The sequence below is a fragment of the Heliangelus exortis genome, chromosome 4, assembly GCF_036169615.1.
Source record: "Heliangelus exortis chromosome 4, bHelExo1.hap1, whole genome shotgun sequence".
In the NCBI taxonomy this organism is placed as follows: domain Eukaryota; kingdom Metazoa; phylum Chordata; class Aves; order Apodiformes; family Trochilidae; genus Heliangelus; species Heliangelus exortis.
Genome location: NC_092425.1, coordinates 21,532,875 through 21,552,194, shown reverse-complemented (window position 1 = coordinate 21,552,194; position 19,320 = coordinate 21,532,875). Strand labels below are relative to the sequence as shown.

Genomic DNA, 19,320 nt, shown 5'->3' with positions numbered 1-19,320 from the left:
GAAGGATGCTGGAAATGCTAGGCAGGAGAGATCCCCCAGGGAATGGCTCAGTGACTGGCAAGGGGCAGCAGGAGCTGCTGGCACATCAGAGGAGAGGAGACTGCGTCAGGGAGACTTGAGACAGTATCACCCATAGTGATAATGATCCTTTTCCCCAGGGAACAGAGTAGATAACTCCAGTGCTGTGCACAAAGCATGCGGAGTGGCTGGGCACAGGCAGTGATTCCACAGCAGAGCACCATCTCCTGAATGTGGGACTCACACCCAGGTCTGGGGACCATGGTAGGTCTCCAATCCAGATGGGGTAGAGGCAGTAACATTTGGATGCAGTCTGAGATACTCCATTAAAACACTTTGTAAATCCCTGACTGCAGTACTGGAAGTATTACTGTTTACCCTAAGACTCTGCTGCCTCTGAGTGGGTGCAACCATCTCCACCGTGTGCAGGAAACTGCAGCTGTGCAGAAATATTACAAAATAAGCCAAACTCCAAACAAGCAGAGCAAACAAACTCCTAACCTTCTTTCTTGGAAAAAAAAAATCAATTTTCAAATCTTTCTTGCACCTGCTAAATGCATTAGCTGCAGTGCTGTATCTCGAACAGGCAGTCATGATGGAAGAAAAATAGGTTCTTTGTGGTGATCTTGTGTGCTTGTGACAGTCGTTCAGGAAATTATTTACTGCTCTGTGCTGGAAGCTGGGCAGTGTTCACATGAAGGTTGCCCTCCATCAGTTCCAAATTTCCTTGAAAGAGCTAGAGTTCTTAGCCACCTATTTTCTTTTGAAAAACTATCAGAGTGAGGTTTTGCACATGTTAGTCATGCCAAGAAAAATAAGTCTTTACTGGGAATTGGAGGCAGCGGGCCATTGGCCCTGAAGATTATTATAGGGTGTCCAGTTCCAGCAGCTGACAACACCATAGGAAATTTCAGAGGTATTTTTGCTGCCACGCAGTGGATTAGCATGTCAATGTAGTGTCGTGAGGGAAAACAGAGAAAATATGACCCTCATGCGAATAAAACAGTTTAGGCAGAAAGCTTTGCTGGAGTCAGGCTGCCCCAGGGGACTGATGCTGGAGGAACAGCCCACGCCTTCCACTTCAGGGTCAGCATTGCCTGTACTCTGCCTATGTGGTCTCAGCTGCAGCCTTCCACTCCACTCCACTCCACTCCACTCCACTCCACTCCACTCCACTCCACTCCACTCCACTCCACTCCACTCCACTCCACTCCACTCCACTCCACTCCACTCCACTCCACTCCACTCCACTCCATGGAGGGTAGCCCGGGATGTGCCAATGGGGATTGCAGTCCAGAGCCCAGTACAACAGCCCTGGGCATCCCTGGCCTGGGACAAACAAGCAGTTATTTTTTCAAACAGGTTTGGACTAAAAAAATGTTGGGGAGCCATAGCTACTTCTGATGTGGTATCATCAGAGAAAATGGTGATGGCCTCCATCACTCACAGGTGTAGCTCATGCTTCTTTGGAAACAAGGTGAAAATTAATTTGGCAAAGCATTAGCTTCTCCACAGAGTGAAGCCTCCCAGCTGTTTGTTGGTTCAGGCAGTCAGGCAGCAGATGTTCAGAGCAGGATGACCACCCCTTTGCCATGCCTTCCATGGTGGCTGCAGAGAGTGAATGGCACAACGCTTTGTCAAGACACACGTCTTCATGGGCTATTTGTTTTGGTGCTAACAGAGTAGTGAGGAAAGTTTTAACTGGTTAAAGTGAGCAGTGGAAAGGGCACAACTCTCTCTGTCTTCCAGCCCAGCAAGACTCCCTGTGTTGACCTCAGGTCCCTCAATATAGATGCAGGGGACAGTATGGCAAAACAAGCCCCTGAAGTGATTTGGGTCCATGACAACCTTCCTTGCTTCCTGAAAGGGCAATTGATCAGACACCTGAGGTTCAAGGAGTCCCAGAAGAAAAGCACCTCCTGAGACAGAAGGGTCTTGAAGCCAGAAAGAAAGTGAAACACTGCGGGTAGTGGGACTCATTGGGAAGATGGTTGCCCAAGGAGTAAGCCTTCCTACTGTTTATTTCTCTTCATTTCAGGTGACCAGAGCTTTGTTTAGCTTCTTCTCAAAAACAAACAAACAAAAAAACTAGAGAGCCACCCAAAACTACTTGCATCCTTAACTCCTCTGAGACATTGCAGGTAAAGGGAGCAAGAGCAGCACACAGCAGTGTCTGACCACCCAGGCTAAAGGGGCAACAGTGTAATGCACAGCTCTGCCCTCCCTTCTCTCATCTGCCAGCCAAGATGGGCCGAGCTGGGGCAGAGGAGAAGCTTTGCAAACAGCAGCAGGGGCAGGAGACAGCAAGGCCTCCAGAGGCAGAAGATGGCCCCAGCAGTCCACAGCTATTCACACAGCAAGGAGAGAACAGGTTCTCCACATTTCTCCTGGCATCACAAAGAAAACAGGGGAGCTTTAGGTAATTCTAGGAAAGGTGGCATTGGTTGCAAACACATAGCCTTGAGGATGTCCATACAAAGAGAAGAGCATTCTTATGTTGGTTGAAGCTGGAGCATTAAAGAGGAGCCTCCACACCCAGAACAGATTTCAGTGAAAACAAAGGTGTGATTTCATGCATGTGTAAGATGAGCTGCGTGAAAAGAGAGGAGCAGGATGGCAACTGACAGATTGCCTCCATGACTATAATTGGAAGATATGATTACAAATCTCAGGACTGTGGCAGAAAAGCAGTGATCTACAGCCATGAAGTTGAAGCAGCTCAGAAAGAGGATGCAGATGTGAATGCAGAGCAAACTTCTCCAGGTCTACATGCCACTGAAGTCCATTGAGTCAGAGTTAAAGAGGAATCTCACTTTATCTCAGACAAATACCTATGAAGTACACAGATGGAAAAATCAGACCAGGTGCCCGCAGGGCTGAGGGCTGTCCTAGCTCTTGTCCTCAGATAGAAGATTCCTGCAGTCACCGAGACTGGCTCAAGCCATAAGTGTTATGTTAGGATTTCCTAACCTGAGCACTCAGCTAGTGAAAGTAATGCTGACCTTGATTTAAAAAAAGGTAAGACCTTACCCTTCTGCAGGGAAGGATATCACTGGTGGTATTTAGGCAGGGATGGGACCTTACCTGTTAGAAAATCTGACTCAGATTTGGTTTTGCTTGAGAAATTGTAGCTTGCTGATGGAGAAGTACCCAAAGCTGGGAAACAGATGTGGAATAAATATTGCTCTACCCAGACCACAGGTTGGGTTGTAAAATAGACATCTCTTCTCCGTGGGAGCATATCCTCCAGAGGTGACTCAGCAGTCAGTGAGGTGAGAACCAGACACTCTTGGCTGTTGCACGATGGGCAGGGTCAAGACTTCAATCTGTTTGCTCCAGGTGAGGGCTCCAGCGTCTGGCATAGCCTTACTGATGAGTGAGATAGGGCAACTAAAAGCCACGATTGACGACAGCAAAAATATAAAAGCCAAAATGAAATAAATGCAGTGGCACAGGACAAAAGCAATGGAAACTGTGCAGCAGCTTGGAAACTGCAATACATGCTCACTGCAGGCAGCCTGGCAGAGGATAGCCTTTGGGGCCTAATTATAAATATTCTCAGGTTATCCTAAATAACTACTGTTAGAATAAAGGCCTTTTTCTTCATTAGGTAATGCTGCAAGCCCAGCTCCCACAGTCTTTAAGCACTGGTGTCAGAAGTTAAAACTGAACTCTGTATAACCTCCATGCTATAAAGAGTGCCAAATGCAAACTATTTGGGAGGTTTAAAAAGACATTTTATGCCAGCCCTGGATAGTTAGCAGTGTACCTATGCAAAGTTCAAGCCAGTGCTGTAAATCTCTTTTGTGCTCCACATAGAAGTGTAGCAGAAAGATCAAACATAAAATATTCTTTTCTGCTTGGAAAGTAGGCACTCGGGCACCGATTCGTCAGATATATAGCTTCTCAAATTACTCCTCATTTAATGGGAAAATCTGAAACCCTGTCACTTTGTTGAAATAAGGCTACATTTGGCTAGCAGTAGATGACTGTAAGATTGTGCAACACTGTCAGACTCTAAGCTCATACTTTCATCTTTCAAAGCTGCTGCTCCAGCAAGGTAACGAAGTGCCAGAAACTGCTGTGCAAGGCCCTGGTGGACGTGCAGAATACTCTGCTGTTCTCTTGGAGGAGCCACTGGCATATGAATGGATTTATTGACCTCAGTGTCCTGAGGAACATGTTAGTGACACAGCACAGCAGGAGTAGTAACAATTACTTTAGTTTGCTGATTACAGTATTATTTTTTATACTAAATTAACTAGCATTGATCAACTTGATTAGCTTGCCAAGTTTCCCTCCCCACCAACACCACTGCACATTGACCCCTGATTCTGGAATAGTGGTAAAATCCTTCACCACAGTCCCCCACCATACAGGGAAATGACCAGACAGCAGAGATTAAGCAGTAGGACTCCCTGCCTTTGCCATTTGACTAGGTGATTGCAACACATAAACGCATTGCTCAAGGTTTTTTAGCTTAATGAGGTAAAACCTCCTGCATTACAGGACACCAGCATCAGGGCAAGCATAGTCTTGGGCTAATTAAGTAATAACTTTGCAGGGACATGAGTTAGAAATATTGGGAAGGTACTAGAGGTGGAGATGGTTTGATATCCAAGCAAAACACAGATCTTCTGGAAGGGGTGGTGAGGACTGTTTTCAGCCCAAGATAATGATACTCTATCCCTGAGCTGGATGGTCCTGTGCTCAGGCCAACACACCACAGGGGTGTGGGGGGGTTTCTTCTGCAGCGTGAAGCCATGAGATGCCATTACTTGGTGCAGGCTTCCCTGTGTGACCTCCTGCACTGGCAGAGGCTCACTGCATAGTGAGCTTAAGTGCACTGGTGATCAGCTTATTTTTCTTAATACATAACCACTAGGAACTCACAAACTTCCAACACACACTAAACATATGAAATGTGCTTTTACTTAGGGGCATCTTTTGTGGGTTTAGTCCACATGATGTCTGCAGGCTCCTTCCCACCTCAGCCCTGAAGATGTTCAGCCTCTCCTGATAGACAGCAGCACTGGGTGGATTTAGGGCATTGCTCACAGTGCTCATTCACGTTGGAGGCATGTCAGTCCCTGCTGCTATCCTCCCAGCCCTTTTCCTCTCTCCTTCACTAAAATGGATAGTTTGTGTGTTTTTGAAGGGGGAAGAATGAGCTACAATTACTACCTGAGAAATACTACTAAGACAAGATGCTTTTGAAGGCCTGGGTGCTGGTCATGCAATAGCTGGGTTGAGATGTACTAAGCAAGACAGTGAAAAGGTTCTCCTGCTGAATAAATACTCCTGTTCTGCACCCTCAAAAAGATCATAAAGTGCTAAGATGGCTGGAGACAGTGCTTTTTGTGTTTCCCTGTCCCAGGTGTCCTTTTTTTCCTGTGAATTGGTCCCATGTATGCTTTTAACAGTGATGGTCTTCAGGGACAAGGTGTTGCACTACTGAATGGTGCTGTGGTGTGAAGAGCCTATGTTCATTCTGAACCTGATTTAGTTCCATTTAATGGAAGCACAACCTGTTCCCTAAGGGGAACATTGCCTGGGAGCATCCATAGGGAAAAGCAGTGTCAGCAATGATGCACCAAGCCCATGTGGAGGGGACGCTACACATTTGCTAAGTTTCTTCACCTTCACTAGACTCCTCTCAAATAGAAAAGTTATTAACATGACTCATGGCTATAGAAGTGAAGAATGGAACAAGAGATGTGGAATGCTTGTCCCCAGACATCACAACTGCCTGGACTGAGACATTTCAAAGAACACTTAAGCAGACCCTGGCTGTCCATCAGGGACTGGTACCACCTGTGATGTTTTCAGATTGGGTTTGGTGGAGAGAAGAGGAAGAAGAACCTTAGTTTCACAGACTTGTGACCTTAAAACTTCAAACTGTCACAGATCTTCCTTTTTTTCAAAGAAACAAAAGCAACTTATCATTGTCCTCAGGGATTTTATGTCTAGAGGTGGCCATGCCTTCTTCTCTAATGAGAGAAAAGAAACAACCAAAAAAAGCAAGTCAGGCAGTCTTGGCTAAAGTGCTCAACTACTATTGCGTGTGAAGGAGAAAAGGAACTGAGGAGGAATTACAAGCTGACAATGCATCATGTTATGCTTTCTTGTCTTTCTTCCAGAAGGGAAAGAAGGACAAGTTTCCCCTTTAGATTCTCTAATTCACTGGGGAAAAGAGAAACTGTGTTTTACTTTTAGCAGCTTTTGTTCTTGCATGTTCTCCTGGACTCAAGGGCACAGATAGAGCTGTGCTGCTGAGGAGGCTGGAACATCTGACATGTCAGACTGAACCATCCTCTGAGCCCTGAGAACTTCCTTTGATTTCTAGTGTCATGATTGTGATTTCTGCAGGAGAGGAAAAACAAATCAATACAAAACAAACAAAAAACAAATCAAAACAAACAAACCAACAACAAAAAAAAGAGTAGAGGCAGTTATCCAAAACCAGAAACCCAGACACTTGCTTTTTTCCAAGATTTTCTGAGCAATCTAAGTGGTTGAGGAGCTTTCTTCAAAGTTTGGATAAGTGGGTTATCTCCTTGTGCACAAACTGAAACTGGGCTGATCTTAATTCACTCTTCTTCTTAAACATGGTCTTACACCTAAATAGTGAGGATTGTTGTCCCTGGACACCAGCTCAGGCTCTGTTAGCTTTTCTAAGAGCATTTGTATCAAAATATTGTTGTGCTAGAGCCTCCAAGGCCATCTGGGGCTTTGTGCAGACATGGTGCTTACAAATGAATGTGAACCAAAGCAAATCAACATTGCTTGGCAGGGATGGAATGTATTGCTAGGGTCTGTCTCTGCCAAACTAGACTGTCTGGCTCCAGTCCCACTCTTTGGGGGGATTGTCTATCAAAACACAATTTGGCATTGTGCAGTGTCATGGTTACATGGCTCACTACTCCTTTAACCCCTCTCAGGCCTTAAGCTTTTGCTATTTGTTGAGTGGAAACCTGTGAATCTCCAACTCTTAAAGCAGACCTTACACTCTGGTACCTTGCACAAAGTGTCCCTCATGATGCTGTGCTGGTTCAGGCAGAAGTTCATCTCAGGAGCTGTAAACAAGACTGCAGCTCTCTTCAAAGGAAGGGATTACTTCTCAATGACATGAAATAATCAGAAGAGCTATCTTTGTACAGTCTCCTAATAGAAGCTTGGTTTCTTGGCCTAACTACCTCCAAAAAAAATGTCATCCTTGAAAGGTGGGAATCCAGCTTGAACACCTGATTGACTCTCTTTGATTATTCCATCCTTTCATGAGCAGCAGCTGCTGCTTCTGCTAAGTCCTGCTGGAAAGCCCAGATCCCATCCATTAAAAGACAAGCCAAGACATTAATGTAAATATCCTCACAGGTTTGCCAAGAGGTGTATAATCATATCACTCTTGCCACTTCTGGACACATTTTTGAGTTCATTCAACTTAAAGATAGATGTAGTAAATTATCAGAGGGGGTTGTCCAAGACACAACAGGAAGATCCAAGCCCATTACACACAGTTTTTGCTATAGTGAAAATCCTCAGCAAGCAGTGTTAGAAGCGCTGCCTCTAAGCACAAGTTCTGCTGGAGGACAGGAGAGGGGCAGCAGGAGCAGTAGGTGTATATTCCTTTCAGAAGGTGGGTGAAGAGGCAAATCCTCAGCTGAGACCCCATCAAGTCTGGAGCCAGCAGAGAAGAGCAGCAGCTCTGTAGGTATGCGAGGCAGGACGTGCTGTCCAGCAGGCAGCAGCTGCCCAGGCTGTCACGTCCTCACTGGCCCCGCATGCAGCTGCAGCCCCATCTCCATCAGGCAGGGCAGCAGCAGCCTTGCACGGGCTGGGACGCCAGCAGATCTCAGCCTGACTGCTCGAGTCACACAGCAATCCCTCTGGATTTCCTCTCACGCTCCAGGATTTGGGTGTTTTCCATCAAAGTTCAGGCTAGAGCACACTGGTGCTGCCGGCCCTCCCAGGTGATGTCTTGTCCAGGGGCTGGACTGAGGATCTGGAACCTGTTGTGGTTCCATCAGACTGGGGACAGCCGGCCACTTGCTGTGAGCCCATCTGTCTCCTGCTGGGCATAGGGCTGTACGGATGGCCCCACAGCTCAGCTGTCTCTGACCCAAAGTGCAACACACCTGCGTGACCCTGAGTTAGTTGGTTTTGCTGAGAAAAATGCCCGTTCATGTTAGAAGACACATGAATAAAGCCAGGCAAGATAAGAGAAGGCAAAGCACAGATAGATTTAAAGTTGTGAAGACAGTATCTAGCAATGGAAGACTCCAAAAGAAAAACATTATGTGAAAAGGGATAAACCCCTGAAGGGACGGGTTCAGTCACTATCTTGTTGTAAAAATCCCTGGAAGTTAGAAATGCCCTGAGTCCTTGGTTCAGGCTTAACTCTGATGTGAGGGTGCATCCCATGTTCTGGGATCTGAGATGGAGGACAGAAAAAGGGACACATTAAATAAAAAAAAAGGAAATTAGCCAAATGAGCCACTGGGCAAGATGTGGAGAGAAAGATGTCCATTAGGAGTGCATTTAATGCACTGGCAGGGAGGAATTAGGCTGGAAGGTAACATGGGCATTGCCAGCTGAAGAGCCTGAGCACCCCTGCTCAAGCTCACAGTTCCCCTCTGCCCCCTTCCACCTGCTGTGAGCAGCTGCCTCCTGTTGTTCAGGAGCATCACCCCTTCCACAGGCAGGGAGTCTTCTGTCTTGGGCTGGAAGCTCCATGGGAGAAGGGCAGGGACAGCACCTCTCCAGCCACATCCTGGGAGCAGGGACCTGCAGACAGATGCTCTTACTCAGGGACAGCATCAGTACAAAGATGTGCAAAAGGCAGACCAGTACATAAGGGGGGTTGCACAGATGTATAAATAAGAGTTTGGGGCAAGGGAGGATGAAGGCCATCTTGCTGAGCTTACATCAACCCCGTGCTTGGTAAGAGGTGATTAGACATGCTGGATGTGCAATCAGGAGCTTTGTAAGGAACAAAAAGAGGTTCCAACATCCAAAAAGAGGTTCCAACATCCACACTGAGGTGGCAGTCAGCTACTGTACTCTTCCCCAGACATAAACTGCAATAGACCACGCCCATGATAAATGAAACATGGGCTAGAAATAACCTTCCCCAGGGCTTTATTCACCTCCTTGCACTAAGAAATTCGGAAGTTACTCTGTTCATCCCAGCTCTACCCAGCAGGTAGCTTCTCCTCACCTGCAGCATTTCAGAGTTAATACTATGAAGTTCTTTCATATGAGAAAAATAAACCACACTTAAGTAAAGAGAGTTGATATTTAATTACAGTGTACAACAGGTGCTAGCATTGTATTAGAGGTACAGTCAGGCGCCTGTGGCTTGCAGAAGAATCTGGTGGTGACTCATGACTAAAATGTAAGCAATTTTTCATTTTACTGTGAAACTTGGCATCACCCAGCTCTTACTAGTAATGATAATAATATCAACAGTCAGAAAATAAATGTGTAAAATTTTCAGTCTAATGCTGAAAACTAGATATTTATTGCTTTCTATTAATGCATAAGGAGCTCAATTAGTCCCACACTGAACAGAGAGGACAGGTTGCTTGTGAGGACTCAGGTGTAGGCAGAGGTGAGCTTGCTCTTAGGTAGAGCTGTGCCATCGAAACACTCACTATCCCACCGCCCGAGCTGCGGGGACGCTTCCCGTTGATCCCAGTCCAAGTTTCTATCATCACAGAAAGATAAAAAGTACGAGTTCACGTGTCTGGAGATGTAATGATTTCTTTTTAAGCAAGCAGCCCCTCTCCATTGAAAGCCCCCACAGGCTCTGTGGGGTTGGCCAGAGAGGCAGTTCTGGTTCCAGGGAGAGGTCTCTGGTCCCGGTGGGATAGTGGCTGGGCTCTGGGCTCCGCGCCGGCCTGGGGCCCCCATGCAGCCCCCCGCTCTCGGGCGGGCGCACGGAACCTCCTGACAGGCTCCAGTTACTTTCGCGCCGTGTTTTCCCCACCGCTGCGAAGCTTTTTTTTTTTTTTTTTTTTTTCCCCTAGTACTGAAGTACTGAGCTCTTCCCTCGCAGGCGGGATGGAAGTTAATCATCTGCTTGTAATTAACCTGTGACCTCCCCCGTCCGCGGGGCCGAGCTGTAGCTTTAACGCGGGCAGTGGCAGCGGGCGGGAGGACAGCACTGCCAGGTCCAGCCCCGAAGCTGCTGCAGAGCCCTGTGTGTGCCCGGCCGGCTCTGGCAGCTGCCTTCTGCCTGTTGCCTGCTGCCTTCTGCCTGTAGTCTGCTGCCTGACATGGGGAGCAGCAGCCTCCTCGCCGCCATCCTCGCCGCCGCCCTCGCCTCCCTTCTGCCGCCCCCCGCCGCGGCCCACCGCAAGCTTCTGGTGTTCCTGCTCGATGGCTTTCGCTTCGACTACATCGACGACAGCGAGCTGGAGGGTCTGCCGGGCTTTCGGGACATCGTGAACATGGGGGTGAAGGTGGATTACATGACCCCAGACTTCCCCAGCCTCTCCTACCCAAATTACTACACGCTGATGACGGGTGAGTACCTGCGTTTAGCGTGATGCTTCTTGGAGAAAAGGGCAGCTCCCCGATGACTTTTTCCTCTCAAGGTGCTGTAAAAATAACAAAGGTCGTGCTTTTAGCTGGGAGTTTAAAAGCACGGAGGCATTGCAGATAGGTATTTCTTCCAAGTTTTCAGTATTTCTTCCAAGTTCTCTGAACTTAGAAACGCCGCTCGGAGCTGACGTTTGAAGTTCTGTGCTCTCACGCTGTGCTGCCACGTCCCAGCCTGCTGCCACCACCCCGGCACAGCTGGACAGGGCTCCCCGGTGGGACCACTGATCACAGCTGCTGCAGAGGGAACGTAAAACTGAGTGGGGAAGGCACGGAAAATTAATACGGAGCCTGCTCACAGACTTTCCAATTAGTAAAGAGGCATCTAAATTGAGGGTGGCTGAGATAAGACCTTACTTTCAGCCAGCAGGTCTGTTGTGGCATGCTCAGAGTTAAATTTCATTTTAAACTTAACAGACTGTCTGCTTTCACGTGTCCCTGTCTTAACATTGGTTAAATAATCTGAAAGAGCCAAATAGAAAGACTGTAAGGATTTTTACATCCTTGTGCTTTCCCTTTTTCTCATTGCTCGGGAGAGGCTTTCAGAAAATTGGGGGGACAGTAATGATTTTCATTAAACTGATTTCCTCGTAGTCTGAGCGGAGCAACACATTGTTACTGTGACGCTGGGAAGGTGCCCAGAGTACAGCTGAGCCCTTCACATCAGAGAAAGACATCCTGAAAACTACATCTAAGGAAAAAAACCAAACCAAACCAAACCCCAACAAACAAGCAGAAAATTTTTTCTGGGATTTCTGATTTTTTTTTCAGAGTTATTTAGCAAATCAGACCTATCCAGGAGTGATAAAATCTATCGTCTCTGAAGATATGTGGTATCTTCTGCTGTCATTGGAACAATACAACATCCAGCGGTTCATATACTGCTTGCTGGAAAAGCAAACAGATGCCATTGTAAGACAAAAATCTGACATCAGTTGTGCTCAGCTTGTTTTGAAACTGCTTAACCCCCTCCTCCCTCTCTTGGGAGAGGAATGCTTTTCTCTTGCTCATCTCTGAACAGAAAAGAGTACAAAAGTGTCACAGTTTTTTGGGGGGTTTTTTTGGTTTGGTTTTTTTTTCATGACTTGGTGCAAATGCATGGAAACAAAGCAAATGTAATGACTTCAAATAGAGGTGTCACTCCACTTTGGACCTTGTTCTCTAGGTGTTCATAGGCAAACCAGTGTAACACATCATGTGTAAAAAGCCTTTAGATGACAGCAGTGAAAGCGACTGCTTTCTCTCCTTGCCACATTTACTCATCACTCCTATTACGTGAGTAGGTGTAAAGTGAAGTCTGTAATCAGCCTTTCAAAGAGGTTTGAAAACATCCTGTTTTGTACTCACAAAGGAGGAGTTTTGTTTTAGATGGAGAAACGCTACTACTAGACTTTTTACATTTTTTAGGGTACCAGAGTTTCTACACCCCAGCTGGAAGCAGCAATCCAATCTGTAAGACCAAACTCAACTCTTCTTGCAGGTCTGGCCTTCATGATGACTATCTCAATGCAAATACAGCTTAACTGCAAATAACAATTCAGGGTCATAAAACCAAATCACAGCAGTGTTATATAGGTCAGGAATCAACTGAGAAAACATGCCCAAAGGAAGGTTGAAGACTGCACTTGAACCCTCAGGGTGTCTGTGAACCCCATGGCTTTGTCCTTGCATGGCAGCAGGGAAAATCCCATGGCTGCACTGTTCTTACCCCCAGTGCCACGGTGCAGTCTCCACAGAAGAAACATGCCATGTTTAAGGTGGTGGTGGGGTTCTGAGCATGGGGCACTCAGCCGGTGAAGTGTTAGATGTGTTCAGTCTGTGCACCTTCTGTTCTGGGAGCTGGGACAGCTTTTGAAAAAGATGTAGCACTGCAAGGTGACATGAGCACTGTGCCGTGGCGACCTGCTTAGGGACTGGCAAGTTACCATCTCATGGCTGCTGTACAGGTGCAGGAAAGCAGATGTCACATCTCTCCAGTCAGGTCTCTTCTGGGGGCAGGGGGATAGGACACAATTGTAATTGGGTTTGCTTCTGTCTGCAGCTGGGATGTGTGGTACTGAAGTGTTGCCACAGTTTCTTCTTGGAAATCAGGGACTATGACAAAAAATTATTCTTCATGTCTTGTCCTACACTGCTGCTTCATAAGCTCTTCAGAAACTCATATTTTAACCTCCAAATTGCCATATTTTAGCTTCACAGAATGTTGACTTTTTTTCAGCTAAAAGGTTAGGAAATTTCTGTCCTCATCTGCCTCGTCACCCCAGGCTTGTTTATCATATCCCACCACTTTTCCAGATAAACACTGCAATCCCTTCTTCGCTGATTCACAAGGTCTTGTGGCCCTGGATACATTCAGGACTGAACACAGCTGCCACGTCTAGGAGAGCATGTGCACAAAAGAGCTGCAGTTGGAATGTATTTCTTTCTTGCCTCTATCCATTCAACATGAGGAAGGCCTCTTCTTTCTCCCCACTGCCCTTCCCCCCACATCCATGCGACCTGCATGACTCTGGAGAGGTTTAGCTGTGACAGAGGGAAGTTCTCTCTCATTCCAGTGGCTGTGGAGACAGACAGTGGGACTCTGCTCCTCAGGCACCATCACCACTGGGACAGGTCAGTCCTCTCAAATACAAATACACCTCCTCCTCCTCCTGCCCAGACCTGCAGGCAGAGGCTGGGGAGGTCAGCAGCGTCTGCCTCACTGCCTCTCAGTGCAGATGCCAAACTGCACCCTTCAGCCTTGCCAGGAGGCACCTTTCCTCTGCAATGGGCAACTAGTGAGCAATACCACACAGCACAGCTGCCCCATTATCTGCAGGGTCTTCTAGTCACCATTTGACTTTACAGATGATTTTAAGAGGGCAGCCTGTCTGAAATTAATATCCATGCAAAATTGTAATGATGAGATTTTCAGAGCCAGAACAAAAAAATTGCAGCTATAACTGATGATCAAGAGCCATATATCTAAACCAAACTAACTAATGTGTCCTAATGTGAAGCATACCCTGTTTTGCTGAGACAAGATCCTAAGTGAAGTTGGAAGAATAGACCCCAACCTAGGTAAAGGAAACAGATATGTTTGGGACAGTAAGTGGGAGGAGGGATGTTACTCGCCTGTGGTCAGACAGTGCTACAGGGCGATGGCAGAGCTCTCCAAGGGTCCCTCTCCAACTTAAATTTGCTACTGCTGTTAACCAATGAGAAGATACCTGCTGGAGCTTGCCTGAGTGACACAGAAAAACTCAGCCCAGAGCCCAGGGCCTGCCTAGAGTCTTTTCCCTTTCTCCACATCTACAGCAGTTATGAGAAAAGAAAGCCAGAGAATAAAAACTAGACAAATACCAAGGGTTTGGCTTCTTCATGTCAAGTTACTCAGTGATTCAAAATGTGGGGAGAAGCTCCAGCCTCCCTGTGAGGCAGGGCATGGCATCATGACCTGCTATTTGCTTGAAGCACCAAGCAACACCCAAGTCAATGCTGGTACAAATCATGACATGTTTTGCATGCATGACATGCAGCCAGAGAAGTTTTTTGTTGCAAAAATCTGGTGGCATGCAGGATAACCCAAGGATATACCCTCTTAAAATCCCACTCATTGAAAGGTGATTTTCTCTAACAATTTCATTAATGCCATGATTCTCATTCCTGGCTTCCACGTTGGCATAAAGACTGGTTCTTGAATGGCTAGGTTGTTTTCTGAGCTGCTAGACTGAATCCTAACTGGTGTCCTAGCTCTCCATGCCCCAATTATGATATTGCAGTTGTTGTCCTGAAAGGCAGGGCATAAAATGCTGAATTAGGTATAAGGAGCTGTTGCTGTTTGTTTGAGAGAGCTTTTCAAGGCTTGATGTGGGCTTGGCAAAGGACGTAAGGAGGAGTCCAAATACATGTATCTCAAAAGGCGCACTTAATCACACCACATGCTGTTTGTTTTGCAAAGAAAGGAATTAAAATTATAAGTCTGTAGGGAGCTTTTAATATTTCATTTTCCCTGCCTCACAGCCTGGCTCTGCAGGGAGATCTCACGCCAAGCTAAATGGAAAGTCTGAGGTCTCCCTGTAACCACTGCAAGCATGTTATTGCATCAGAGCCCTCTGTGCCATATCTCTCAAGAAAAGCTGCTCATGCTGAGGAGTTTGGGTATCCCTTTCCTGCCCACCTGCAGGCATTGTGGGGCTGCTGGGGGACCCCCTGCACCCCTACCCCCCTAACCCACCCATATCAGGGCATAGAGTCATAGGGCATGCAGGGGCCCCTCACATTTCCAGCTCCAGCCAGCATAAACGTGGGTGGACATCTGAGCTGGAAACTCAGTGAGGATTTATTTGCCAAGATCCTAACAACTAATGAGGTCTTTTCTGGCAGGTCCTCTGTGAGGATGCCCCAGCTGCTGGTCAGTTGTGTGTCTCTGTGTCCAAGAGACATATTTCTCTTGGCCTCCATGGTAAGCAGAGGGAGTCCCTGCTCACAGAGGTGGGTGGGTGGAGGGCTTCTCCAAGAGGAGCTGGCAGGGGGCCTCTGCATCCCTCTTTGGAAGCAGCTTGTTCTTAAATACTTGGCAGAGAGGCTACGAGATCCCATGAGCTTGCAGGATGGAGGAGGAGGTTGAACAGATTGCATTTCAGGTCTCCTGACCCCCAAGGTGAGGCCCATGGTCTTTCAGGGCTGTTCCACACTTGCCCTAACTCAGTGCTGGCATGTTTGGGGCTTCTCTAAAATACAGGGATGGTGTGTGGTGTTTTCCCAACTGGTGCAGCTCAGCCCTTTGTGTGCCATTGCCTTCTCCTCTGAACAGCAGAAGGGAGAGTGGCAACATGGCATCTCCTGGGTATGGATGATGGTTTCACCCATCTTCTGTGTTTCCACCATCATTCCTCCACTCTTCCCCCTCAGTGTTGGGCTACTTGACTGCTGAGGACTTTGGTGGCTGATGCTAAAATGGCAAATCTACTACTGTTTTCTTGATGTATACCACACCCCTTTTATTCCACAAATGGGAGCAAACGTCCATAGGGCTTCTACCCCTGCAGTCCCCTGGGCTTTGGCTGATGAGCACACACACAAGTGTATTTATCATTTGCTGTGCAGTCTCCTGGTTTACAGCACAGCATCTCCACTCTCCATCTACGTGATACCTGGAGAAAACCCCATCTGGTGATGGCACTCATGGATGCCTCTTCTCTGCTGCCCTGTTAACAGTAGCCATACACCAGCCTGGTCCAGGAAAGGAAGATGATAGATTCTGTTTAGCAATTAAGCAATTTTTAAACTACACAAACAATACCTGCATTTTGTTTGAGGCATAAAAAATGGAGGAATAGGAGAATGACAGGGAAATTCATTATCAGTACACCTGCACTGAAACTATCTCAACTTCACTGTCCAAGATGAGAAAAAGCCAGAAGGACACAATGATGGGTGCATGATGGGTGACAATGGTTTTTTTCTTCTTTTTGCTTCTCTTTTTAACCACCACAGAGGCCAGCAGCAGCAGCAAAGATTTTAATGATTCTGTTTATGTCATTCAGTTTTTAATTCAATAGTTTCTTCTTATTCTTAGATTCATTAGCTTTGCATTTCTAAAACTGTGTTGGAAAGCAAAAGAGCACAAATTCTTCTGTGGTAGTGCTATTAGCTGTCAGGGGAAGGGTACTATTCTAGCAAGGATAGGCTAGAGACGAGAGTGGGAACTGTGAGGGTTTTTCATTTTCACATTCTTCATCTCATTTTGTTTACTTACTGCCTGCAGAAAGGCTGCAGTGCCAAGTGCCAAGATTTTTCTCTTTCACACGTACACAAAATGTTGTAAAATCTGTGTTTGCTTCCTACCAGTTAAAAAAACGGAAACACTTTCAAAGTGGAGAACAGAAAGTTTTCTCTAACACAAATTCATATGCTACAAATTGAAGCAGAGAGTTTTTTTTATCCTTCTTACTAGTACCAACCTCAGGGATCACAAATAGCATACCTGCCATTAGCAGCAGCAAGTGGACATTCAAGTATCAAGGTATTTCTTTATCCAGAGCTGAAGTCACAGCTTGTGAACCACAGACTTCCAGAGGCCTGTACTCTCCCTAATGGTGCAGGCAGCAACTTTGCACGTAGTTTTGTTCAGGCCCTCTACAGTGCTTGGAGCTGCAGTGCCCTCCAGCTCTACCCAGCTGGGGGCAGGGGTCCCAGCATGGTCCCTGCTGCTGCTCGGTTCAGACCAACCAACACCTTGGAACATTTGCTCCCCAAGGGCTATGAGACCTGCCTTCCCTCACAAGCAAGTGCCCAAAGCCTAAGGTGGACCCTTTGGATGAAATTTTTGTGCACCCCCAGCCCTGGTCCCAGTATGAAAGATGAATCCCTTTCAAGAAAAACAATAGCAGGGATTTTTCTATACCTTTTGATGTTATGCTACTTGGATTGTAAAGTCTCACCTGACATAGGTTAAGGTGTTTTTTATTTGGATCTATCTGGTATTGGAGGCCATATAAAAGTGGAAAATCTTTGCCAGCAAGCTCTTCTGGGAACATAAATTGTCCATGCAGGTAATGTTTATGCCTGGGGGGCTGCAGATGGCAGGGCCACTTTGCCCTGACTGCAGCTCCTCTATCCATTGCCCTGCCATGGCTTTGCATGAGCTCTGGCCTTCTCCAGGTCAGTTAAGGTTTAGCACATGGATTTTAATTTTTCCCTGCGGTGTCTCTTTTCAAAGCAGAGCAGATGAGACTCAGCAGGGAAGGAGCAGGGCAGGACACATATTGGAGTAGGCAGAGCTGGGCCCTTCAGGATGCTTTGCTCTCAGGAGGCTGGGGTCAGTCCCTAGAGACAGCAACACCACAACTCCTGCTCCAGAGCAGGAATATGGTGCTGGTGACTTGAAAGTCCTGCTCTCTTCCTCTTCATGGCAGGCAGTGTGAGCAGGCAAGTCATCCAGCAGGTCTCCAGGGAAGTGGTCTGAGAAGCTGAGCAGGTCTGGATCATTATTTAGGTGACTCTTCAAGCAAGGAAATAGCAAAGGAAAGACATTGTGGGGAAGGGGGAAAGGGGACTGCGTGTGTCCCTTTGGCTTACATGTGCACAAGCATGGAAGAATTTAACTCTTCTCCAGCCTCTGTAGCCCCTCAGCAACCTAAGCTTGTATCTGCCCTCCTGGCTCTTGTCACTTCCCAGGGACTGGGGACATCATGTTGGGACATGGGAAGGTCTCACTGTAGCAGCAAGGCATGGGTACAGTATTACATAGTAGAGTATTCTTAGCTAAATGTATGTACTGTGGCCAGCATCAGGTGGGTACAGATTATGGTGCATTTGCTGCATTGGGTAATACACACACCACGAGTTTTCTGAGAAATCTGATTTGTGCAGTGCAGACAGCTTTCTTCTGTTTTGTTGCCCAATGCACAAGGTATGAAGCATTGTACATCTGCCACATTCTGCCAATCATAAAAAAAAAAATCACTGAGTGTCTCAGAAGAGCATTATATCTAGTAGATTTAGATGCAGGTGGTCCCTGTGTTATATATAGTGCCTACTGTTGATCCTACATGCAGTCCCTAGAGCCAGTGGTCAGTGAAAGGCCACTAAAGAAAGGTCATTTCTGTAGCAAATGCTATGAATGGTGCATACTCTGGTTTCCAGATCTCACATACAGTCAATATAGAGGGCACAGTGCTCAGCATCACTGTGCTATTGTTTTTTTAATTTCATCTTTGTTTGGCGTAGACTCATTTGAATGCTGACAAAAGTGCCTGGAGACGTGGGAATGTGCTTTAGACAAAGCCAATGCTGTAAGAAGTGTAGTGTCCAAGTAAGCTGGAGCATGCAGACTTGCAATGCTTTTGCTGGCTGTCTTCCAGAATGATACAGGAGTTATCATATTCCTGGGAACTGTACCCTCTTTGTTTTCCTCTGTTGCTGGAGGAAGGGGTGCTTTCTGCTACAATCGCAGCGAATTTAAGTAACAACATCTGTATGCTGACATTGCTTTTTGCTCTGTTTCAACTTTTGTAACTCTTAATGTTTGATTACAGAGGAAAGCTGTAAAAAAAAAAAAAATCAGTGTGTTCTAGTGACTGTCTTACTAGCATGTTGCTATTATAATAATTAAAAAGGAGATCACCAAAGGTCATTTTCTCAGGATGGAGAAGATAACTTACAACAGGGGATGTAAAGAGATGGGGTTGTACAGGTGACTCAAAAGACATTTGAGAAGCAACCTTAATTCTGCACATGAGTTCCTTTGAGGTGAAGAAATGCCAGATATTGCAGGGCTTCTTAATCTAGTGAGCAAGGCAAAGAATAGCCATGGTTGAAGATTAACAAAGGTCAAAAATAAAATTAGAGACCAGGCATTCTTTCTGAACCGTGTTTACTGGTGATAAATATTGGGATGAGCAACCCAAGGAAGAGATTGATTGGTTGGGTATTGATGTTTTCAAAGGAGGTCCAGGATCTTTCTGGGACACAGGCTTCAGGCAAGCAGATGTGAATGGCTCCAGGTTGTGTCTTTTTTGTCTGTCTGCGCATCTGATGCTCCCTTCTGGCCCTGTGAACCAGAAATGTCTGCAATGAAAATGGATGCCTGATAGTCTTCTAGGCCTCTATTTCAACATAAAAAAGAGAGGTGGTTTCCATGGAAGGATGAACTTTACTGATGTGGTGGTCAGAATATTGTCTTCTATATTAGCACACACAATTAATTATGATTCC

General features: G+C 46.4%; 1 protein-coding gene across 1 annotated transcript in view; it reads left to right on the top strand.

Annotated features, from left to right (window-relative positions):
- The first annotated feature begins 10,073 nt into the window (after positions 1 to 10,073).
- The window catches only part of ENPP6 (ectonucleotide pyrophosphatase/phosphodiesterase 6), a 31,464-nt gene continuing 22,217 nt past the window's right edge, over positions 10,074 to 19,320 (top strand). The window contains exon 1 of the mRNA XM_071743277.1: positions 10,074 to 10,545. Within this exon, the coding sequence (XP_071599378.1) occupies positions 10,296 to 10,545 (250 nt within the window). The 5' untranslated portion in view covers positions 10,074 to 10,295. The remainder of the gene's footprint in view (positions 10,546 to 19,320) is intronic.